Raw genomic sequence first — 24,842 nt, forward strand, 5'->3', positions numbered from 1 at the left:
AGATACACAGAGCGACAAACAAAGCAGCAGAGCCTGATCCTACAATGGCGGCATTCACATCTACATTAACTGGAACAATGGAAAACTAATCGCTTGCAAAAGGCTACAAACCCTTTAAGGCTGAGGCCCCACGTTGTAGAAACGCAGCTTTTTTTTTGTTGCGGTTTTTTGAGCCAAAGCCAAGAATGGCTACAAATGGAACAGGAAATATATGGGAAGTTTTTATACTTCTCCCTTCTGATCAATCCACTCCTGGCTTTAGCTCAAAAAACCACAGCAAAAAATGCTGCGTTTCCGCAACGTGGGGCTTTAGCCTAAAAGGGGTTTTCTGGCCCCTAAATGATTTTTCCTACTGATGACCTATAAATAGGATAGGTCACCAGAATGTAATCTGTGCAGGACCTGCACAGATCAGCTGTTCTAGCAGCCTCCGGTGGTAGTGGATGGGACAGCATGTGCTGCATCGGTCCTATCCAAGCAATAGGAGAAGCACAGCATAGTGGTGGTAAGAGGGAATTGCAGGCCAATCCTATTACACTTTATCCACTAGCAGCTTCCAGCACCCGGAGGCTGCTAGAATAGCTGATCTGTATGGGGTCCAGGTGTCGCACCCCAACATATTACGTACTGATGACCGATGCTGTGGACAGGTCATCAGTGTGTAAAAAATCAGTTTGCCACTGGACAATCCCTTTAAGGACAGTGGTAAAGCTTCTGTCCTGCTGCAATGTGATATTGTACCCCGGCACCCACCTCTCCTTTGGAGTAGACTATTTAGAGGGATTGCTTATTCCGGCAGCAGTAAAAACCGTGAGACTTTTATGGTGGGTGTAATGGTTGTCATCCATCTTTTCTCACCTTTTGTTCCATTTCAAAGCAGGGAATACTTTTCTATCCCTAAGAGCGTCGTTGCTTGTATCAGACAATTGCAAAACCCAGGGTCAAGCATCTTGATCGTGAGCGGTATGGCGGCATTATTTCTCTGTGGCTGGTGACTAACATTGGTTTCCTGCTGCAGCGATAGATCTGGGTAGAGCAGATATGTATGAGCGGGCCGGGAACTTCCTGCGGGTTATCTTACCTCAGTGCTGGGTCAGCAGAGGCGGCGGGTTCTTGGCTGTAGTGAAATGTGTGATATCCGCCTGTGTTATCATTCACAATAATCGGGCTGTGTTCACATTTGTGCTATGGCTTCTTTTTATAACCTATTGCTGTGTACAGCCAGCTCCCTGTGTTATAGACCCCCTTAGGTTTACAGTGGGCTCCGACAACCGGACACACTCACAGCACTATTTTTTATATCAAATATAGCAAATTTTGTGTCCCCCCCATTTGTATTTTGCCATCTCACAGGAGAGAGAGTTATAGGCCGCGTTATTTTTCCCAATGGACACCTCGACAGAACACAGTAGACCACATTGTCATTGGGGCGCAACAGGCGCGGATGAGGTATGACAGAACACAGCGAGCAGACTTAGCGAGGATGCAGTGACGTCATTGGTTGCTATGTTTTTTGTTTTTCCTGTGTCGCTATGATTGGTGGTTACTGCTGCCACCTACTGGTTGATCGGTGTAATCTAAAGGGACTCCACCCCGACCCTCACATGTGGAAAGTGTCAATGAATCAAATGCTGTCTTATATGACACCTTAATACTTACCTGCTTGGGCGTGACGTTTCCGGGGTGAATTTGGGATCTCCTTTAGCTTGAGTATTTGCAAAATCCTAAAAATATGATTGGTTTCTCCGCAGGAGAGAAGACGAGAATTTGAGATGAACTTGCAGAAATCCGGCCTGGAGCTAGAAGTTGAGGATAAGAAGGTGAGTAAAAGGCAAATGGATCCAGGGAATAGGATTCTGGTAAGGTATGTATAGGGGGAGATATTTTATTGGGGTTTCCCAAGACTAAACTATTGATATCTTATCTTTCATGACCGGTTATCAATATCAAGTTGATGAGGGTCCAAGTCCCAGGACCCGCATGACCAGCAGTTTGAAGAGGCTGCAGTGTTCCTATAAGCACTGCGGCCTCTTCACTACTTACTGCCGTCCATTGCATAGTGGCTTTGCTTGGTATTGCAGCTCAGCCCCATTCCTAAATGAATAACAATCCCCATGTTACCTGTCCTGTGAAACAGAATTGGTGTTACACAAGCACCACTGCTACTTTGAAGTCCTGGAGAACCTCTTTGAATACGTCCCTCTCTTCGGTTTTGGGGAGGGATGAATCCTTTTTTTCCTGCTCCTCATCCTCAGAGTTATGTATTTTGTGACCGGACCACGACAGCGCGTCCAGGGGCTCAATTTAGATTAGAGGTTCCCCTGTCCTCTGACATCGTATCTGTGTAAGATTTTATTTCGCTAGTCTTGTAGACTGATGGGATTTGCTCCTCGGGGGAGGGATTTGAATATTTTTTATATTAAAATGGTTTTTTGGAACATACATACATCTATAGGATTGGTCATCAATATGTGATCGGTGGGGGTCCGACACCCAGGACCCAGCACATCAGCTGTGTGAAGAGACTGCGGCCTCTTTTCATGCCAATGACATCATTTTCAATGATACATGTCGCAGCAGCAGCTCAGTCCCACTCAAGTAAATGGGCATGAGCTGCAGTACTAAGCACGGGCTTTACACAATGTACGATGTTGTGCTCGATAGTCAGTGAAGAGACCGCACGTGCCCATCCAAACGCTGCAGTCTATTCAACCAGCTGAACTGTGATGGGTTGGGGATTGGCCCTCCACTATCCTAAGGGACAGGTCATCCATGCTCAAGTCCCATGAAATCTCTTTAAAGTGAAGTTTTCATTTCTCCCTTCAGGATTCTGAAAGTGGGAAAATTTACTTTGTGAAGATCCACGCGACCTGGGAGGTCCTCTCCACCTATGCAGAGGTGCTGAATATCAAGATGCCCATAAAGGAGAATGATCTGGATCAGAACAAGGAAAATCCTCTCAACTGGTTTCTCCGAATCTTCAAACTTCCATATGAAGTCATGAACCCAGAAGCCGATTACTTCACCGCCCCATTCAGCAAGCAGCGGCAGGAACTGTTCATCATCAAAGACCAGAACAAGTTCTTCTCGCCGGCCATCAGGAACAGGATAGTAAGTGTAGTCTCATCATCTAGTGATCCGGGATTGACCCCTCTGTCCACTCCCTTGTTACCCTCCAGGTTGGGGTTGTGCTCTTCTGGTCACTTGTCTATCCACAGGACAGGGGAATCGTTTCCAAACACTGGGTTCCCCTAAATCCTCCTTGTGAATGGATCACCAGTGCACTTGCCTGATCGGTGGTCCATTCACTTCTAGGGGGCTGCAAGTGCTGCCAGAGATTACAGTCCCAGCAGCCATATTTTTATTTCCTGGCACTTACTGCCACTGTCTGATTGAAGAACCCTGCAGGCAGCTTAATATGGCTGATACCAGAGAACAGTAAACTTAGAACTTCTCTTGGAGAGGCCGAACTACATTACTATACAGGGGGCCGAGCTTTCTTCTTCTGACCCTGTGTATAGGACGGGCACCAGAAGCGTCTCCATACATCTAATCAATCTGGGGGCCATTCAGATATTTATGACCTATGGTAATGATTGCCCATAAAAAAACCTTAATCCCAAACACCCCCCTTTAACAATATCCATATAAGAATATAGAAGTATACGCAGGCTGCTGTCATCCGGCGTCTCCTCCGCTTTAGTCAGGTAATCCCACTAATATTCTCTCTTTATTGATTTATTTTTCCATTTTCAGGTTTATTACATCCTCTCTCGCTGCCCCTACGGAATAGGAGAGGAGAAAAGAAAATTTGGCATTAAGAGGCTGATCAGCAATGGGACGTACACATCCGCCTTCCCTCTCCATGATGTAAGTTACAGTGAAAAGGGGGTTTAAAGGATCACCGGAGAACCCAACAGCGGTCGGGGTGGGGTAATATAAACCTCCATTTGAGGGTCACGTCCCAAATCCAGTCAGTGCTGGCCATGACCGGGCTGGAAGTGCAGAGACTCGGGTGACCGTTGTGGCCAATTGCTGCTGATACGTAATTAATCTCTACCAAATTGTGGCCAGTGATTGGCTGCAGTGGTCACCTGACCTTCACTTCCGGGTCCCCCAGTGTTGGGAACAGGGGGTGCAACACTTGAGAGATGAGCATCATTTTTATTTTATTGTACCTCACCCTGACCCCTCCTGGGTTTTCCAACGAGCCTGCACCCCCCACCACCCTATAAGTGACGTGATCAGTTTAGGATGAGTTTTGCCATGCAATTTAGGATCTGTAACACCCATACCATTAGTAAAAATTGTTCTGTGCGACTGCATCGAATTTCGATATTTCATCAGTTATTGAACACTATGCTGAGGAAGTTACTTGTCATGTGAGCTGCAACCAAAAATTCTGCAGTTTTGGATTTTTGACTTCTGTTGCGTCCTGGCCATATTGTATTCTGTGTAGTTACGTGACCATGTTCACATTGGTTATAGTGACGTGTCAGTGCGATCTTGATGTCGCCACGTACCCCAGCCTTACAGATAAGTGTCTCATGTTCTCTGCCGCTCCTCTCTGCAGTGTCAGTATTGGAAGAAGTCCCAGGACGAGAAGTGCGACAACGAAAGATACACATTGTATAAGCAGTGGGCCAAGTTTGGAAAGTTTTACAAGGAACAGCCGCTGGATCTGATCAGGTGAGTGCGGGTACCCCAGGGGTCTTAATCCTCATCATAAGAGTTATAGGACATTTAGTTTTACTCCGATGGCGCGAGCCCACGTGTGGCAAAAAACAAACAACCTGTGTTATATAGTCCCAGCAATTCTATACATTACACCCCATGTCCCCTTCATTCTCAGGATCAGTGGGGGTCCCAGAGGTCAGACCCCTCTCCTCCATTCCCCCACTGGTTATAAGGTTATGACCTATTCCTATCACTTTGTGCTGGAAATTTCCCTTGTATACTTAAACTGAGCATTGTTTATTTCTCCTTCCAGGAAATACTACGGGGAGAAGATCGGAATCTACTTTGCTTGGCTTGGCTTCTATACGGAAATGTTATTTTACGCTGCTGTTGTTGGGTTTTTCTGCTTCCTGTATGGATGGATAACAATGGATGAAAACATCAGTAGGTAAGCTTGTAGAAGCCTGGCGACGGGACATAGGGCCTGGAAAATGGCTGCTCTGTGTTTTGGATTCTTTGTATTCTTGTCCTTTCTGAACAACTAACAAGCACTGCCCATACAGCCCTATTAGTTCACATTGGCCTCATCTAAGGGGGCCCTCTACTGGACCAAGTGAAGGGCTGCTGTAAAGAGTAACTCCAGATCTAAAGGACATGGAAGAACCTTGTGTTAGGATATAGTCACGCAGGACACAACGCCACTCCTGTGTCAGCTGGATGTGATGGCGACTAGCAATAGGCGAAGCTCACGAGATTTGTTTCAACAAATATTCATGAGGTTCGGCCTTTCTGGTTTGTTTAGGGCCAAACTTGTCTGAAAGTGCTCTGGGGTCTCCTCAGACCCTGGAATATAATAAGTGGAGTTCCAGGGGAGGTGAGTCAAAATAACACTTAGGGCCCATTCACACTACGGATACGCTGACTGAGTCTGAACGTTAAAACACGTTCAGAATCAGCGCGTATAAAGCAGATCCCATTCATTTCAATGGGAGCCGGCATACGGCTGCTTTTTTCTCTACAAGCGCTCCCATTGAAGTGAATGGGAAGCGCTCGCGTGTACGGCTCGGAATGAGCTGAGCGCCGGGCCCCTTCACACGGCGAGCCGTACACGCAGCGCTTCCCATTCACTTCAATGGGAGCGCTCGTAGAGAAAAAAGCAGCCCATTCATTTCAATGGGGAGCGCTCGTATGCCGGCTCCCATTGAAATGAATGGGATCTGCTTTATACACGCTGATTCTGAACGTGTTTTAACGTTCAGAATCAGGAAGCGTATCCGTAGTGTGAATGGGCCCTTATACCCACTTTGCTTCGCTATTTCTGAACGTCCGATGGTCCCCCAGAATCCTCTTCAAGTCTCTATCTACCTCTGACTGACCTAATGTGCCATGGCACTGGGTGAAAGTGTAGTGACTAGAGTTGATTCGAATAGTATTCGAAACTCTAGTTTCGAATACCTCGCTGCCATAGGAATGAATGGAAGCAGCCGAACACCAAGGGGTTAAGCGCCGGCTGCTTCCATTCATTCCTATGGGAGCGAGGTATTCGAAACTATACTATTCGCTCATCTCTAGTAGTGGTGTTGCCCTGCCCCAACTGACCTCTGAGCCCCCAATCACAAGCCTCAGCAGAGACCCAAGGGCTGTGATGTCAGCTAGAGAATAGTAGAGGATTGAAGACCATGCTGGAGGACCGCCGGACGCCCCTGAGAGGTGAGGCAACGCAAGTATAACAGTTTCTTACTTTTACTCACCCTCTTTGGGTCTCCTTTATTATACGGTAAAGCCTAAGGAGACCCTGGAATATAATAGTGGTTCGTGAGTGTCTAACCTGAAATCTTTGGAAAATTTGGTTTTGTATTGGTTTGCTCATCCCTAATATGGACCAATTGTCAAACTATTAGATACACGTTTCATTTCTCACCTGAACCCTCACCATACACATGTATGCTCCGTTCACCCGGGTGTGCACAAGCTACTATATCTTCTGTACTGTGTGATACAAAGGATTGGGCATAACTTTTATCATGCCCAATCCTTCTTCCTCTGATGTCTGGAGAGTTGGGAGATCTCCATACTCATAAGACAAACGGCAACCTGAAGTATTGGCGCTCTCCTCAGATTGGCGCCATGGCTTTAGATTTGCGTTCTCTTTCATTGAGATCTTTTTGTGACTTATTTTTCTGCTTTGCTCTTACAGTAAAGAGATCTGTGATAAGGACATTGGCGGGCAGATCATCATGTGCCCCCTGTGTGACCAAAGGTGCGAATTCTGGCGATTAAACATCACGTGTCAGCCTTCTCAGGTACCTGTCCTCCTCCTCCTCCCTGCGCCTGGGTCTTGTGTGTGGGTCTTATTCTCTGTCCTGATCTTAATCTTCCTTTTTTTTTCTCTGCAGTACTCGCACTTGTTTGATAACGTTGCGACCCTCTTCTTTGCCATCTTCATGGGAATATGGGGTAAGTGTCTTTGCACAAAGTTTGAGATGTTTTTACTATCCAGACGTTAGTCCTTTCATACTTGCCAGGCTTTAAAGGGACTGTGTGTGGTGTTACAGAGCAGTGTCAGTCACTTCAGTGGAGCCGTGCTGCAATACAAGGCGCAAAACTGTGGAGGAAATTGGAATAAGTTTTTTTTTATAGGGCATACACAATGTAATCCCTGCGGGTTAGATGCATCATATTTGCCAGCAGCTAACACACAGCGATTTTCCATTTGCAATGTATTAACAACATCCACTTGCTGCATACAATACCTGCGGAACAAGGAGAATCTGCAGGTCCATCGCAGCAAACCATGCGATCTTAGCCTTGTCAATATTGCAGTACAAAATACTGCTGAATGCCCTGGGACTGAAGAAAGTTAATCGAGTCTGAAGCCACTCGGAGGTCATCACAGTAAATACCACTTTAAAGCCTCATATCATCTTGGACTAAGGTTTAGTCATTCAGCTTTTCCTGCCTCCTGAAGGGCAGATCTGCGCCAGGTAGTGTTAGCTGCAGATGTACCATTCTGGACAATAGGATGACAAATAATTTGGGAGTTTCCCAGTAATTTGAGACCTGTCTGTGATGATTGGGAGACTGACCTGCTCTCTTCGCAGTGACGTTGTTCCTGGAGTTCTGGAAACGGCGGCAGGCGCGGCTGGAGTACGAGTGGGACTTGGTTGACTTTGAAGAAGAGCAACAACAACTTCAACTGAGACCAGAGTATGAGGCCAAGTGTACACATAAGAAGAAAAATCCAGTGACGCAGGTAAATATCAGGGCTGTATCTGTCATCTGTCACTAACCTGTCCCCTATGTAGGCAGCCCAAGAAAGCGTCCCGTCCGTTCATGTAAGGTGACCGAAACCTGGTTCATGAATCTTCCTGAATCCAATGAGATGCATATACTTCATTGCTGTGTAATTTATTATGTATCTGATAACAGATTTATTGTATCTTTTACTCTCATGTTGTCAATTAATTTCGGACCTGTAACTTTCGCCTCAATTGACAAAGACCATTATTTGTAGCTGATCGGTGCGATGGGTGAATGTCGCCCCTCCGCTCAAATCAGATATAGATTAGTCCTAATGTTCAGAAAAAAAACACATTTGGTGCATTTTTCCTGCAGCCAAAAATCAGCCGCATATTAGTCCATGTGGGCAAACCCTTAATGAGCCAATAGCCGTTACCCCGACCCCTGGGGCTGTCACCAGCAGACACTAACCTGCATTGTATCCAATAGCCGTTACCCCGACCCCTGGGGTCGTCACCAGCAGACATTAACCTGCATTGTATAACCGTTTTTTTTTTTTGTTTTATTTACAGCTTTATTGAGAGATTTCTCGCAGACAATTAACGTTACAATTGTGATTGTACAGATTTATATTTTAACAGAATTAACCATTTTGTATTGTTGATACTACGGAGGCAGCCATCTTGTATCCTCAGCTTTCCTGTGCTTAGCCAAAGCGAGGTAAACAAGTACAGGGAATCGCCAAAAAGTATTCTCCCAGAGACTCTTCTAACAAATGGATTAAAACTTGTATTCAATCATTCCTTAGTTTTCTGTTTTTGGAAAAGCTGAGTGATGATGTGAATAGCCACTATATTGTCAGCTTTATCAGACGCCTAAAGGGTACATTGTCCAGTCTATGTCTAGGAAAGCTGAGTGATGATCAGTTTATCCACCATTACAGTGGATTGTCATGGTGGGGATAATTGTGGCCATATTGGTTGTCACTCAACTTTTACAGGAAGATGAGGTGGATAGGTCGTCAGTATATGATCTGTGGAGGTCCCACACCTGGCCCCCACACAGATCAGCTGTTTCTGTAGTACCCAGGTCCCAGAAGCTTTAGTGGATTGGGAGCACTTGCAGACTCTCCTATAAAAGTAATAGGGGGGCACAGCAGCCTCATCTGTTGCATAGTGGTGATTTTGGGGACCTGCAGCAACACCCCTATTACTTGTATAGGAGCAGACTGCACATGCTCACTGTCTAGTAGCAGCTCCAGCCCCTGGACATTGCTGCCATAGCTGATGTCTGTGTATGTGGGCCGGGTGTTGGATCACATACTAATCACATATCACGTAATGACCTCCAAAACAAGATGGCTGCCTCTGTTCTGGGCAGGACGCCCATGTTGTATTTTCCCGTGTCCCGTGGTCCGCCTCTGATCCCGTGTTCTGGTTTGTTACACATTCAGCCTTTCTACATTTGTAGGAAATAGAAATGATTCTAAAGCGAAGTCCGGCAAACATCCTGGGGAAACTGTTCTTGTGCTGGATGTCCATTGTGTTCTGGGTAAGAGGGAGACTCCGCCATCGCAGCCTCCCGAGTCCGACACTAACCACCATTAACTTCAGCTCTGTTGGTTTTTGCTACAAAAATGGGGCGCTGGACTGGTGGTGACGTCTGGTGATGTGCGGGGAGGCAGAGGCGATGGAAACCATCTTGTTCTAGGTATAGATTAGGCACAAAAATTACATCACAACCCATCTGATGTGACTGTATATAGTGACCCCTGCTGGCGGCAGTGTGGTATTACACCATGGCCCAGAAGCAGGTCATAGATGTTGGGGATTGTAAATAAGATCCCAACTCTCCAGAAAATATTGGGAAACCCATTTCCCAGGGTTCAGGTCACACTTGACAGACTTGAGGGTATAATAGGAGAAATCGCATCAGCCATTGTGTTCTATAGACACTGGAGCAGGATGGTCTCGCTGTTGCTTCTGTCTCTGCACATCGCTTGCCGACGTCTTGTATTCTCCTTATTTTGGGGGTGAGCATCTTTACTCCATGGTGAATCGTGGCTTTGCTTGCTTTGACTGTTTCAGGAGATGGAGCCTTTCTTGCCCCTAACTAGCAAGGCGGCGCGGTTCTGCTTCTCTGGAACCACAGTGCTATTCTGGGTGAGCATCCTCGGATCTCTAATACTTTCTTAACCCCGGTCTGTGGTGCTTTGTTTTCTGTTTCCCCCTCTCTCTCTGTCCTTTTCCTCCTTTCTTGAACGTCCCCCTCCCCCGTCTGCTTCCTTACGCTTCTCACTGTCCTAAATTTACATTGATAATCATTAGAAGCCGATGACAGGGATGTTCTGGTGACCCGGGTTAAATATGTGACCTCTGAGCACCCCTGATCTCCAGAATGAAGCGGATGGAAAATCACATATTCTGATATTTACCATCTAAAGTTTTTTGTTTTTTTTCAAGAAAGTTAGACCTTGTTCTGTTGGTGCCGACTGCAGTTCCTTACACAGCCATGTGGTCAGGGTGGTGCTATGCAGGGAAAACTGCAGCCCTTTGTGCCCAGGATTAATGGGGCTTGCAGTGGTTGGATGCCACAGTTAGGATACACAAACACGAATGTACGCATGTATCCTATGTACGGTCTGAACCCTTAAATGGCCCCATATGTTTCAATGGATGTGCCCAGACTGCAAAACAAAAATGAATAAGACCTGTCCCAAACTCCATTAATATATTTATATATAGTGTGTGTTTTGTCAGAGACCCTTTATAACCTTACCCGTGTCATGACCATAGATGGTCGGTCCCTTTGGTGCCCCCACAATATGGCGGGTCCTTATATAGCGGCCTTATAGTAGTTGATGTTTTCTCCGTCCTACATCTACTAGTTACTCTACCACCTTGGTGTCTGTAAACCTGCTGTACCCCCCTCACTACAGAACTCCTCCATAGTGCCTCACACTGGTTAGTATAGCCACCATATTGCCTTCCCCACCAGTTACACTTGTGATATGTAGATTTTGCAGTGGCCGGAGGAATATGACGCTGGCAGGCCGCTATTAAACTGAGAATACAGACAGTGATCATATACAAATACACAGGAACGGGGTCACCGCACCTGACACTACTGCATAGAGCCCCCATACCAGAAGCCTGATCCAGCCAGTCACGATGAGCCGCCATGTTGTTTACCCCGGTCCCGGAACATCCTGGTGTCTGAATAATTCACTGGCAGGAAGATGATTATGGCTGAGGCCCGACGTTACGGAAATGCAGCTTTTTTGTTACAGATTTTACTGCGTTTTTTTCAAAGCCTTCCTTCCTTTTAAGGCATTCTTGGTTTTGCCTCAAAAAACCGTAACAAAATCTGCAACAAAACAAACTGCGTTTCCACATTGCGGGGTCTCGGCCTTTGTCTGTGGAATGATCTGACTATGAATTGGAATGAACCTGTGAAATAACCACGTAAGGGTCTGTTCACACATCAGTCAGGAGCTTCAGTCTCGGCATACAGCACTATCCCCTCCCCCCCACTAAAATGACCAACACTATGACAAAATACGACAGAGTGCATTATAAGATAAGTCAGCGGGGTCTGTCGGCATCATTGGGGTCAGTCGTATGAATGTTTTACACGCAACATAAAATCTGTAACCCTGACAGAGGTGTGAACAGAGCCTAATAGTAAGAGATTACCAATCCATTGCAGTAATTCAAAGATTAGTCGTCATATATGTAACAATGATATAATAATATATGATACAATGTTACAGAGGAGCCCCTTCATCTATCACTGCACCTCATCACCTGATCCTAATCTCGGTCCACCTATCATGGCTCCCCTCCCCCTCCTTCCTTTTCCTGTTCCTTCTCCTTTCCTTTACCTTACTCCCTTCTGTTCTGTTCTTCCGTCCTTTTGCCTTCCTTCCTTCTGTTAGTCTTTCCGGCCTTCCTTTCTTTTTTCTTTCTGCCCTTCTCTTCTCATTCTGTTCTTTCCTTTCCTGCCCCATGTTACCCATGCCCGGCCTATAGATTTGTGCCCGCACCACTCCCTCCATATGGCCCTGGCCTGGCCACTTCCTCTTCTGGCTCTGCCTTCATGGCCAGTCTTATATTCTGCAGACATTTATTAGGCTCCATCGATCTGGGTGGAATCTTCTGATGTCTTGTCACGTGGAGATGATAAATCTGATGTGAGCCTGGACTATGTATCTGTTCGGTCTCTGTGTTTCTAGGGTTAGAGTTACCCCAATATCCACCACAATGGCTCATCTTGGCACTTGCTAGGTGTTTATAGTCTACGGCTTTGGCCCAATGGTCCGCACGTGGCACCCAGATTAGTAAAGCAATCCCAGCCATTCCCTAGTCCTTCCTTACTACATTTTGTCTATGTAACTACTAGGCGTGAATTCAAAAGAAGTAACACTGGGGGGGATACATTGCACCGCACACATCACCTCTAACATTAACATATGTGACCTAGCAGGACAGAAGTGCAGGGGCTTCAGCGCCAGTGGTCAGAGCTGGAGACCCCCAGTCTATGGCCTATACTATGATAGTTTAGTCTGGGACCCTTCAGTTCTCTATAGACCCCCGCCATAGGTTTGGATCAGTCCTAATATGTAACAGTGTAGTCTCCTTTTATTTTTTGTCCCTTTCTCACCTTCTTCCTTCCGTCCTCTGCAGATCTTCTTGATCATAGCCAGCATGATCGCCATTATAGTCTATCGCTTGGCGGTCTACGCCTCATTCGCCAGCGTCATGGAGAACAACCATACGTTGGAACCTATTAGCGGCTTGCTGACCCCACAGCTGGCCACCTCGGTGACTGCGTCCTGCCTGAACTTCATCATGATCATGATCCTGAACCTCTTGTATGAACGTGTGGCCATCTGGATCACCGACATGGGTAAGAGGCCGGTGGGAGTGGACGGCCATTGCTATCGCTTCCGTAGTGAGGGTGTTCAGTTCTCGCTCTGTCATCCCTTACATTATATTCCTCGTCTGCTACATTTTATCCTTTTCTGAGAACTAGTCACAAGTCGGTGCTAGAATCTATGACATGAACAGAAGGCGTCTGTCTGCTGCGGCAGCGATATTGTGGCAGCGTCTGTGCCAGGAATCTCCTAAATCTCAGCAGCTCTATTCACATTGACACAATCCCCTGTTAATTTCCATTTATCTATAAATGTATTTAGAAATTTCCATTTATTGTTATTATATTTACAGTATATAATATATTTCCTGCGGCATTCAGGGTTCTGGGAAAACTGCATATAAGCCACAATATGGCGTCATGCCCCAAAGCAGATAAGCATACGGGTGAATATTACTGGATATTGACATCCTAATGGACTGTCAATTGAAAGGGACTTATCCTAAGGATTGCGGTGACATTCCCATCAGATCTGCCAGCACCACAACGGTCTTTATATAAGGTTATTGGAATGTATTAATATAATATCTGTATAATTCACTGGCGTCTTCCTTCTCCCATAACCAGAGGTCCCCAGAACTCACCTAGAGTACGAGAACCGGCTGACAATGAAGATGTTCCTCTTCCAGTTCGTCAACTACTACTCCTCCTGTTTCTATGTGGCTTTCTTCAAGGGGAAGTTTGCCGGCTTTCCTGCAGATTACACGTATATGTTCGGTCGCTGGCGTAACGAGGAGGTAAGTCATGTGATACTTCTATTGCCACCAGGTCTGTGCAGATCTCTTATGTAATGGCCGTAGACTAGTGCGGACCAACATAAATGATGTTCACTCAAAAGCGCTGGACTACCATACAACTTTCATTTTTTAAAGGGGTTGTCCAAGGCAATGATATGGAGTTCAACTTCCTCTTCCCAGTGACATCACATCCATTGGTCGCATGACCATACTGTAGATCAGTTGCATTCAAATGGGGGAGGCTGAGCTGCAGTACCAGGCACAGCCACTATACAGTCTGTGGCGCTGTGCTTGGTAAGTGCTGAAGAGGCTGCAGTCATGAATATTATAGTCCTAGACAATCCCTTTAATTGTTCCCTTCTTACCAATATGTACCCTTATGTACATTACAGCAGTGGGATCCGACACTGAGCACATTCTGTATGTAGGGCTATCAGTCAGGCCCCGGGTTGTGCCATCTTGGTACCCTCAAAAGTAGGGTGTGATAGGATGGCAACGTAGGCACACAAGTATTACAGTGCATTGTACAAGCAGTCACATGTTCCAGTAACCTTGCGGGGTTAAACAGAAATCTAATCGGTGCGTACTCCTAGGGATGGGTTTGGGTTCCTTTGTGTAGTACCAAAGAATATTGCAGACATTGTAGTCACGTCCTGTATTTTATGTTATTTTTCTCTTATTTTGTAGTGTGACCCGGCCGGTTGTCTGATAGAGCTCACAACGCAGCTCACTATTGTTATGGCAGGAAAACAAATCTGGGGAAATATACAGGAGGCCTTGGTCCCGTAAGTGAATCCTCAAATCATCTCTTGACAATAAAAATTTGTTTATGCCGGGGAACCACATTGTGAAAACTTAGCGTTTTGACTCTGGCAAAAAAAAGCTTTGATTTACATTACCTGCAGAGGTGATGGGGGTTCTGGCTAATCCACACAATGCAGAAAAAAATCTGTAGCAGAAAATTATACCTACGGAAATGCTGGTGTTTTATGTACAGTATAGGTGTAACGGGAGCAGAAAGTCCAACTCTGCTTTTCCACTGCGTTTCTTGACTGTGGCTTCCTATGCGGGGTCTTGGCCTTAAAGTGGTTTTCCAGGACTTAGAATCAGTCATCAATTTTAGATCTGTGGGGTCCGACACCTGGAACCAACACGGATCAGCTGTTTTGAAGCTGCTTCCACTTCACAGGCCGTGTGATGTCATCAGTCACGTGGCCTGATCGCAGCTCAGTCCGATTCTTCAAGTGAAAGGCACTGAGCTGCAATACCAGATGCAGCCACTATACAATGTACAGCACTGTGCTAAGTAGTGATGAGCAGTGCAGCCCCTTTCCCCATCTTTGATGATCAATCCTAAGGATCGGTCATCCCTTATTAAGCCTTGAAAACCCCTTTAGGTTAAGGGCCCTCGTTGCGGAAACACTGCTTTTTTTTGTTGCAGACTATGCTGCAGTTTTTTGAGCTAAAACTAAGACTGGGTACAAAAGGAATGGGGAATATATATATATATATATCTTATACTCCTACAATCTGTTCAATCCAATCCTGGTTGTAGCTAAAAAAAAAAAATGCATCAAAATCTGCAGCAAAAAAAGCTGCCTTTTCTCATTGAGGGGACCTCACGTTGTGGAAATGCAGCTTTTTTATTATTATTATTATTATTATTATTATTTTATTTTTTATTTTTTTTACAATTCTGCTTTTTCCAGATATGTCAAGAACTGGTGGAGAAGTAGAAGAGCCAGAAACAGCCCGGAGAGCTTGTACAGCAGATGGGAGCAGGACTACGACCTGCAGGTGTTTGGACAACTGGGACTCTTCTACGAATATCTGGAAATGGGTAAGATGGGTGGGAAGCCTGTGAATAACAGCATACTGCCCCCTACAGGCTGACGATGTTAGAATTAATGTGGCGGAGGCTGTGGAGTATAATAGTAACATACGGCATTGTGTCTTCTCTTCCAGTTGTGCAGTTTGGGTTCATCACCTTATTTGTGGCCTCCTTTCCTCTGGCTCCGCTCCTCGCTCTCCTGAACAACATCCTGGAGATTCGTGTCGATTCTTGGAAGTTAACGACGCAGTTTAGACGGGCATTTGCAGCGAAGGCGCACAGCATCGGGGTCTGGCAGGAAATCCTAAATGGCATGGCGGTGTTATCGGTGGTAACTAATGTGAGTGCCCTGAGCAGCTCTTATATTCAGTGCCTCTGTTCTCTCTTTGTGGGGTTCGTACACTGACTCCTTCTGTCAGGGTGGTGGGGGATACGGGGGGATTGAGCGATCGGCCAGAGGCATTGGTGTAACCATAGGGGGTGCAGTGGTATTCGCTACCTGGATTTAGGAGCTCGGGGCCCCGTTACAGATTCTGCAGGAGCTTCCCCATTGGTATATCTATAGTTTATTGTGAAGCCTTTCTTTACATTTGCTTTTCTCTTTCAGGCTTTTATCGTCGCGTTCACCTCTGACATGATCCCGCGCTTGGTCTACTACTATGCCTACTCTAACAACGAGGCGTCTCCCATGTCGGGGTATATCAACAGCAGTCTCTCTGTCTTTGCGGTTTCCGATTTCAAAAGCATCAGCATGCCGCTGGAAAACGAAATGAACGTCACCCTGTGCAGGTTTGTTAAGGTTTTCTCATTTCTTTATAGTAATTAGAGATGAGCGAGTAGTATTGGATCGAATACTATGGTATTCGAAATACTCGTACTCGATCGGGTACCACTCGCTATTCGAATGTAAAAGTTCGATGCAGAACCAGCATTGATTGGCCGAATGCTATACAGTCGGCCAATCAACGCTGGTTCTTCTCCTACCTTTAGAAGTCTTCTCCGTGCAGCTTCCCCGCGGCGTCTTCTGGCTCTTCATGCACTCTGCCAGGCATCGGGCCTGGGCAGAGCCGACTGCGCATGTCCGCTTGTAGTGCGGGCATGCGCAGTCGGCTCTGCCCAGGCCCGATGCCTGGCAGAGTGAATTCAGAGCTGGAAGACGCCGCGGGGACGCTGCAAGGAGAAGACTGCTCGGAGGATCCAGCCCGACCCTCACTCGTGGACTTGGTAAGTATAATTTGATCGAATGTTGCCTACCCCTGAAACGAGCATTTTCCCCCCATAGACTATAATAGGGTTCGATATTCGATTCGAGTAGTCGAATATTGAGGGGCTACTGGAAACGAATATCAAACCTCGAAACATTTTACTGTTCGCTCATCTCTAATAGTAAATGATCATTTCATTGTAAGGAGAGCGCCACCTACTGACTGGATTTCATAATGACTGTAAATGTTTATATTTCGCAGGTACAGAGATTATCGCTACCCTCCGGACCACGAGAAGAACTATTTACACACCATGCAGTTCTGGCACATACTAGCGGCAAAGATGGCCTTTATCATCATTATGGAGGTAGGAGAGGTGTTGCAGTATTTTTTTTTAACCTCTTTAGTTATAGATATTTTTTTAACTGTGCACGTGCCAGGTCTGTGGCTGAACAGCATAGACTGTACACACATGATGTCTGTATGCCGCCTGCGCCTCCATGGACCCATCACCTTTAAGAACAGATATAGGACCTATCCTGAGTTTCCCCCCCCTGGGCTCACTCGTCCATATAGAGGTGTGTGTACGGGGCCATTACAACACCACTAGTATTCGTATTACACTGACTGTTCTTATCATGTGACCTGAGGTCAGAACTAGGCAGGAATTCAAAGGTCCATCATGAAGAAGAAATCCAGGTAAATTATAATTCCTCACTTAACTCCTTTAACAAAGTCCAGAAATCAAGATCATTGATCAGGTAGAACCTAGGGGTATCCTATTTCTTGTCACCCAGCTTTCCCATAGACCGTGACAACCTCTCTCTTCTCTTTCAGCACGTTGTGTTCGTCGTCAAGTTCTTCGTGGCCTGGCTGATTCCAGACATCCCATCCGACGTGAAGGCCAGAATCAAACGGGAGAAGTACCTGACGCAGAAGATCCTTCACGAATACGAGCTGTGTCGGCTACGAGAGAAGCTGTCCGAGAAAGGTCACTGCAGCGAGGTGGCGAAACAAGTGCAGGCCACGGAAGGGAAGGTGCAGCTGTCCTGCCTCATGTAGCGGCTCCTCGCCTGCACCCGGGGACACTCTGTGCATTAAAAGCCATATTATAGCGCCACGTCCTCCTATATATGGCGTAGCGGGCAGGATGGGGCAGAGCGCCTGAGACCAGGGTGCTTGGAGCTCTAGAAGACTCGTCTATCATGGCTGCTTCCAGTTCTGGGGTTTACAGATGAATCCAGGGACCCCAGTCCTGCTGTTATATCACACACTGCATTGCCCAAGTCCTCAACTTTTTTTTAAAATTTGTTTTAATTAGGATTTGCAACTTTTTTAATGACTCTTCCGATCAGTCACTTTATGCCCCACCGCTCGCCAGCCCCTTAATTTGCACTTTTGTAAGCACGTGCTGGTAGAGGTGGTGCTTCAAGGGTTAACCCAAAGCGCATTGAGATCCTTTTGCCTGATATTCAGAAGCCATTTAAGGAGAATGCTCATTTTCTTGCCCATTAAAGGGGTCATAGCCATAACTTAGTAGGTTAAAGATCATCATGGATCCCAAGAACAGCGCCATACACTGCATAGTGGCTGTGCTTGGTACTTCGGCTCCAACTCCTTTCACTTGCATGAGCTGCTGCACCATGAGACTGGTGAACGTGACATTACCAGTACAAGGAAGAGGCTACTGGGCTCAAGTGTCAGACCCCACCTATTAAAGGCCTATCCTAAGGACATGCCATCAATATACAAGTCCCAAAAAACCCTTTAACTTTGACTGTGCTGTGTACATTTTAATATCAATGGGATATGATCATCAATTATGTTTGTAGCTCAGTTAAAAGAGCGATTGGAGTGAATAGACATGGGTTCTCCCTGAGCTGGTGGATCCATTAGGTGGCGCTGATGTCCACACCCCTTCCTGTGACTATTAGTATTAGGCAACGCCCCCTGTATCCGCGTCAAACAAGGTGGGTTAGGATTGCATTTAGGAGGGGCTTGCTGCAAAAATAAATGCTGTAGTGGAGTGTGTGTTAGCAGTACACCCTCCTATCTGTCACCACTAACACACCCGGACCTGAGACAGCGCCACCTACTGGACCCCACCCCGCTCCAGGGATAACCTTTGTTCAACCATTCCATCAACTGACAGTGAATGGTTGACTTTGAGTTTCGCTGCGCGCTGTAAAGTGCAATGCCTTCTTTACAACTTAAGGGTGCATGTAAAACACGTTCAGAATAAGCGGCGTCTAAAGCAGCTCCATTCATTTCTATGGGAGCGGGGATACGAGCGCTCCCCATAGAAATGAATGGGCTGCTTCTTTCACTCTGTGCAGTCCCATTGAAGTGAATGGGGAGTGCCGGCGTGTACGCTCCGGCATGAGCAGAGCTTGCCGTATACGCCGGCACTCCCCATTCACTTCAATGGGACTGCACGGAGTGAAAGAAGCAGCCCATTCATTTCTATGGGGAGCGCTCGTATCCCCGCTCCCATAGAAATGAATGGAGCTGCTTTAGACGCCGCTTATTCTGAACGTGTTTTACGTTCAGAATAAGCTAGCGTTTACTCAGTGTGAATTCACCCTAAAGGTGTTTTTATGTGCTGCCATCCAGTGGCCAATGTGAAAATTGCAGTAACTCCTTATTTATTTCAGATGAAACAGCATTGCTAGAAATACTTGATCTAATATTGTCTTTGTGCAATATAACATATTGTGATACATCACTTTGATACCAATTTCTCTTGCAAACTGTACATGTCATCTGCAAAAATCAGCAAAGGGTCCTTAAAAGCTTAAAGGGATGGTCCAGAATTGTAAAAAAAAAAGTCTTTTTTCCCAGAAAGTGCCTCAAACCTGTCCATAGATTGTGTCTGGTATTGCAGCTCTGCAGCTCTGATGTGTATCGGTCTCGGCTGCAGTACCAGATAAAACCTGTGTATACATGTGGTGCTGTTTGTGGAAGGAAGCAGCCATGGTTTTCTGGACTGCCCTTTTAAAGGGGTATTCTGAGTTTATTTACAGCATGTCTGATGCATGCAGCCTCCACCTCTGGGACCCGCAGACATTTGGGTATCCTGAACCCGCAACTGCTACAGTATCTGCACATGAGCACCACTTTACATGGATGCACATGCTCAGCCACCTCTCCACTCACTGTGGACCAGACCCCGTTCTCCAGATAGGGGCAGGTCACAGAAGCCTCCTGGATATGAGACTATCCCTTTAAGACTGCCTGTACACACAAAGTTGTTTGTTGCAAATTTACCTGCAACGAAATCCTGGTGTTGCATATCTTGGTGCAAATTGTTGTGCATATTTTTATCATGTTCATTGAAATCTGAACAAAGAATTGACATGTAGATTATAATATCCGCACCGTATGTCAATTTCTGCAGAGAAAAAAAACCACATCATGTACATCAGAGTAAGAAAATCTTATTGACTGTCATGATACCGTATCTCGTCGTACAATGTAATCCACGATGTTTATTATATACCCTCCAATAATGATACACTGTGTCAAGCCTGGTGCAGAACCTGCAGGGGCGGGGACAGGAAGTGAGAATGCCCGCCCCTGAGGAGCCTTCACTATGCATAACATATCAGTTCTGTCCAGAATGTATGATGTATTATTATAATAGTTTTACAAAGGACGTAGCAAATGTTTTCAATTTTTTTTCCCTTCAATGATGGACTTTGATGCGATTTTCAGGGATTATTCACTGTAGGTCTCCAGTGATACTGATATATATATATATATATCTTATTTAGTAGCTGTCAGCATTGGTTTATTGGTCTACTAAATCCATGTGACAGCTCTTACTATTGGCGGTATATCACCGCGTCTGTGGTGTACTGACTGTATACACACTGCAGCCACCTGTATATAGATCGCAGCTTCCTGAGTGCGGTCATCGTGCGGGGACTTGCTGCAGTATTACGCTTTACCCAGTCCTACCTCTCGGAAGTGCTTTGTTATTTTCCTACCTTATTATGAAGAAATCTACAGCAGTGACCGTGCGCACAAGGCGGTTCTTTTATTACTATTTAATATCATGACTGTTTTTGTCGGGTTTTTTTGTTTTGTTTTTTAATAATTTGATATAATTGCTGTTTTTTTAAGTTTATGCCAACACCACTATGTGTTATGTGCCTTGTCTGGTCCTGTAAGTACGTGCAAGTTTCGACGTCTGTCGTACCTTGTGCCGATCCATGTCCTGAGACGTATGTGCAGAATCATGATGTTGTAGATGCCAATGGCCACGCTTGGTCACCTGTTTGTTATTGGAGAATGACCCCCTGTCCCCTGGGCCAATGATATTGATTGCTGAGGCCTATTGCAAGTGCGGCACCCTACAGTGTATAGTGGCTGTACTTGGTATTGCAGCTCAGCCCTATTCATTTGAATGGGACTGAGCTGCAGCGTGGTCATGTGATCAATGCACTTGATGTCACTGGCCTGAGAGATGAAGCAAAGCTCAATACCAAGGTCCTGGACACCCCCTATTTTAAGTTCCAGCAATTGCGGCATAACTGCGTAGAAAAGGGCTACATAAAAATGGCCGCCCCCACTTTGCATAGGCACCTGGAGGTATCTAATAGTGTAATGCAAAACCCTCTGACGTGCATGGCCATGTTAGGATTTAGGCCAAGTGTCGTCTCTTCACTCCGCTTTTTGCATCGCTCTCCACTCTGGCTGGCTCCAGCGAGGACCCCCCATCCCCTCCCCTCACCCCCCTGAAGTTTCTATTACCTCCCAGAATGGGCAACCCATATACTGCCCAGTATTCACTCCATGCATTAAATACCTTGCACTTGAAAGAATTGTAATATATAGGCATGATGTTTATAGCACCCTCCTGTGGTGGTGAAGGGAATTGCAGCTCATCTATAGCATGTTCCTATATCTAGATCGTGTACAGTGACCATTTGTTGTATTTTGTAGCTGACCTGGATGTGTAACTCCCAAAGTGCCTTTAGAGGGGCGTTTCGTTGGATAGTGCATCGCTCGTGTGTCTCGGCCTGTAAGTCCTGCAGACTGTTCAATGGTCGGAGATGTTTTCTGAGCCGTCAGGACTCATCTGCCCATAGAGACCCCATTGATTCACAGCTTTGTACCCCAGGCAATGACTAAAGCCAAGCCAGGCTCTGCAGGCCAGACATAGAAATCCTCATCTTATTATGGGGTCCCGGAGTCGCTCCATTATCCAGCAGGGTCCCCCCTTACTCTCCAGCTCAGAAGACGTCTCCTTCCTCCTGCGGTTACTTTCTTACGTTTTTATTATTTTTGATATATTTGTAATTGGATTTTAATAGTTCTTTCTATTCATGATGGACTCTCCATCTTCTAGGACAATGTCCTCAACCTGGGACTCTCCGGCGGGTGCAGAACTACAATTCCCAGCATGCCCTGATAGTATGAGGTAGTTTGGCATCCGCTGGGCAGTCTTAGGTTGGGAGCCTGTTCTGAGAGATGTCACTGATTTACCAAACACCTCCCCTTTAAGTGTTGCCTTGTACTTCTGTGCTTGGTTATCTGTGTATGCGAAAGCTGGGGCCCAACCATACAGACCCATTTTGCGGCATTATGTCCACGCCTGACTACCTGGATGACTATCCATGCTCTAATAAATCTCATTAGTTCTCACCCAGCTTTCCCAGAAGCGGATAACAAAGACTAAACCGCTTAAAAGTTGTCTGCTTTCTTCCAAAAACAGTGCCACATCTGTCCACAGGTTACGTGTGGTATTACAGATCAGCCTCATTCATTTTAATAAAGCTGAGCTGCAGTACCAGACACAACCTACAGACAGGCGGGGCACTGTTTTTGGAAGAATACAGCCATGTATTCAACCAATTACACTACGAACTCCTCATGGGCTGGGGGATTCTCATGATGACTCTCCGTGGTTGTCCATAGAGCGTGGCATACATTTGCACATACGTTGAGTATTATTAGATAGAAATGTATATTAAAAATGCTAAATCCTATATTTTTACCTTAGCAGAATTTAAAGTAAACCCCCATTATAAATAGTGTCAGAAAATGGCAGCACAGAGGATTTGGAGCATCTTCCTAATATACAATACTTAGTAAAGCTGCTATGCTCTTAACTACCACTAGGGGCCACTTGTGTGCAATTCCAACTCTGATCAATAGGAAGCATACAGAGCTGAACATAGATCGCCACCTAATGGTGACAGCAGGTAGTGGCAGAGCTTTATATACATATGGGGTATTGCAGGGGTGCGCTGTACTAAAGAAATGGAACCTGCCTATCAGGAAAAGTCCTCTGTGCTGCTGTTAAATACTGAATGTAATGGCAAATCAGCCTTTAAATAATAGATTGGGCTTCTGTGCTCTTCAGCCGGGCCCTGCAGCCCTCAGGCGGAGGAGTCCGATGTCCAGGTATATAGTGCGTGCATAATGAAGACAGTGATATGCCATGGAGACTGTATATGACAATTCTTACATATATTACATGGCAGCCGTAGGTTCTGTGATCGTTCAGTTATATACAGGCCCCTGTAGGGACAATACAAAGTCCAATACACCGGCCATGTCTGGACCCCCCAAGTATCCACTTTGTTAGACGTAGAAGTGGCTTAAATGACCATCGCCGATTGGTCCTAAGATAGAGCGGGGCCCAATCCAGAGAAACAATACCAAAGTCTCCGCCATGTTGAAGTAGAGACCCTCCATAACACTATCATGTATTCATAGAATATCTCATCAAAATCATTGCCCAGTCCCCACCATTGTCCCATCTCCAGTCCCTGCCCCGTCCCCACCATTGTCCCATCTCTAGTCCCCGCCATTGTCCTGTCTCCAGTCCCTACCCGGTCCCCACCATTGTCCCTGCCCGGTCCCCACCATTGTCCGGTCTCCAGTCCCTACCCGGTCCCCACCATTGTCCCATCTCCAGTCCCTGCCCCGTCCCCACCATTGTCCCATCTCTAGTCCCCGCCCTGTCCCCACCATTGTCCTGTCTCCAGTCCCTACCCGGTCCCCACCATTGTCCCATCTCCAGTCCCTGCCCGGTCCCCACCATTGTCCCGTCTCCAGTCCCTACCCGGTCCCCACCATTGTCCCGTCTCCAGTCCCCACCATTGTCCCGTCTTTGCTCTAAGCCTTGACTGTTTCCGTACCAATAGTCATTGAGAATATGAAGGAATCTTTTACCGCGACACTATCTTTATTTTTTACCAATGATGTTATTCTGTATTTCTATGTTGAACTTTGACCTGTGAATAATTTGTAAATTTCGCCTTTTTACCGGTTATTTTACTATGTTTCTCTTCCAGTTCGGCGCTGGACTGTTTTATATTGTGTTTCACGCTGCTTGAACTTGTATGGGAAAAAAATAAATAAATTCACTTTTAAAGAGTTTTCCATGTTTTGGGGGTTATTTGTGATACTAAAATATACCAAAATGATTCCGGAAGTATTACCGCTCGCACAGCTTTGGGTTTGTTACTATTGAATGTGTCTGTACAATGTTCTGGTAGCTGAATACAGCAATAGTGATGGGGGACCTTGTAAGGACTAGTGTATTGGTGACCCCGCGGACTATTCTTATACAGGGGACCCCCTACTCATTCACTGGTTGGAGTCAGGTGATCGCTGCAGCCTCTGCACAATACACAGAACAGTGCTGTACATATTCTAGTGGTGGTGCTTGGTATTGCAGCTCAGCCCCATTCACTTGAACATATACCTGCCTCTCCGTTGTCACGTGCCCTGGAGTCTCCAGTGAGGCCCAGTCATTGTCAGGTACGTTGATGTTTGACCAAAATCACAAGCCTCAGCGGTGACCGAGGAGCATGTGACATTGGAGAAGATGCCTCAAGAGTCTGCAGGTGACGACTGGTCAGTAGGGGAGAGGCGGCCTCCAATTCAAGTGTCCCCAGACTACAATAACCTGGTAGTCTAGTTACAAGCCTGTTCATTTCTAATACTGATCAATTTCTCAGGTTGCTACAATGTATCAGTGCAGGTAGACTGTATCGGCCAGAGGATTGTGCAGACTGGATACAACTGTAAGGGGGCGCTCACACTACCGTTGGTGTCCGCTCAGCAGTGTCCATGGCTATTGTCCATACAAGATTTTCGCAACGGACACTAGCTGGTCCATTTGCAATTTCCATTAATTTTGATGAGTTTTTATTTTGTGTCCTTTAGTGTCCGTTTACAATCATGTCCGTTTTTTTCAAG

General features: G+C 46.1%; 1 protein-coding gene across 8 annotated transcripts in view; it reads left to right on the top strand.

Moving 5' to 3' along the window:
- ANO5 (anoctamin 5) overlaps positions 1-18,882 on the top strand; it is a 53,162-nt gene extending 34,280 nt beyond the window's left edge. For 7 of the 8 annotated variants that reach the window (XM_075281282.1, XM_075281286.1, XM_075281285.1 and 4 more), the window contains 17 exons: positions 1,752-1,820; positions 2,827-3,111; positions 3,757-3,870; positions 4,574-4,689; positions 4,991-5,125; positions 6,875-6,980; positions 7,074-7,134; positions 7,779-7,930; positions 9,388-9,468; positions 12,603-12,825; positions 13,420-13,589; positions 14,277-14,374; positions 15,299-15,429; positions 15,555-15,760; positions 16,028-16,209; positions 16,887-16,992; positions 17,463-18,882. In XM_075281282.1, coding sequence (XP_075137383.1) covers positions 1,752-1,820; positions 2,827-3,111; positions 3,757-3,870; positions 4,574-4,689; positions 4,991-5,125; positions 6,875-6,980; positions 7,074-7,134; positions 7,779-7,930; positions 9,388-9,468; positions 12,603-12,825; positions 13,420-13,589; positions 14,277-14,374; positions 15,299-15,429; positions 15,555-15,760; positions 16,028-16,209; positions 16,887-16,992; positions 17,463-17,687 — 2,460 coding nt within the window. In that variant the 3' untranslated portion in view covers positions 17,688-18,882. Of the gene's footprint in view, positions 1-1,751; positions 1,821-2,826; positions 3,112-3,756; positions 3,871-4,573; positions 4,690-4,990; positions 5,126-6,874; positions 6,981-7,073; positions 7,135-7,778; positions 7,931-9,387; positions 9,469-10,004; positions 10,080-12,602; positions 12,826-13,419; positions 13,590-14,276; positions 14,375-15,298; positions 15,430-15,554; positions 15,761-16,027; positions 16,210-16,886; positions 16,993-17,462 lie in introns of all 8 variants that reach the window. The other variant, XM_075281283.1, reaches the window with a different exon arrangement.
- The last annotated feature ends 5,960 nt before the right edge of the window (positions 18,883-24,842 follow it).

The sequence above is a fragment of the Leptodactylus fuscus genome, chromosome 7 (assembly GCF_031893055.1).
Source record: "Leptodactylus fuscus isolate aLepFus1 chromosome 7, aLepFus1.hap2, whole genome shotgun sequence".
Taxonomy (NCBI): Eukaryota; Metazoa; Chordata; class Amphibia; order Anura; family Leptodactylidae; genus Leptodactylus; species Leptodactylus fuscus.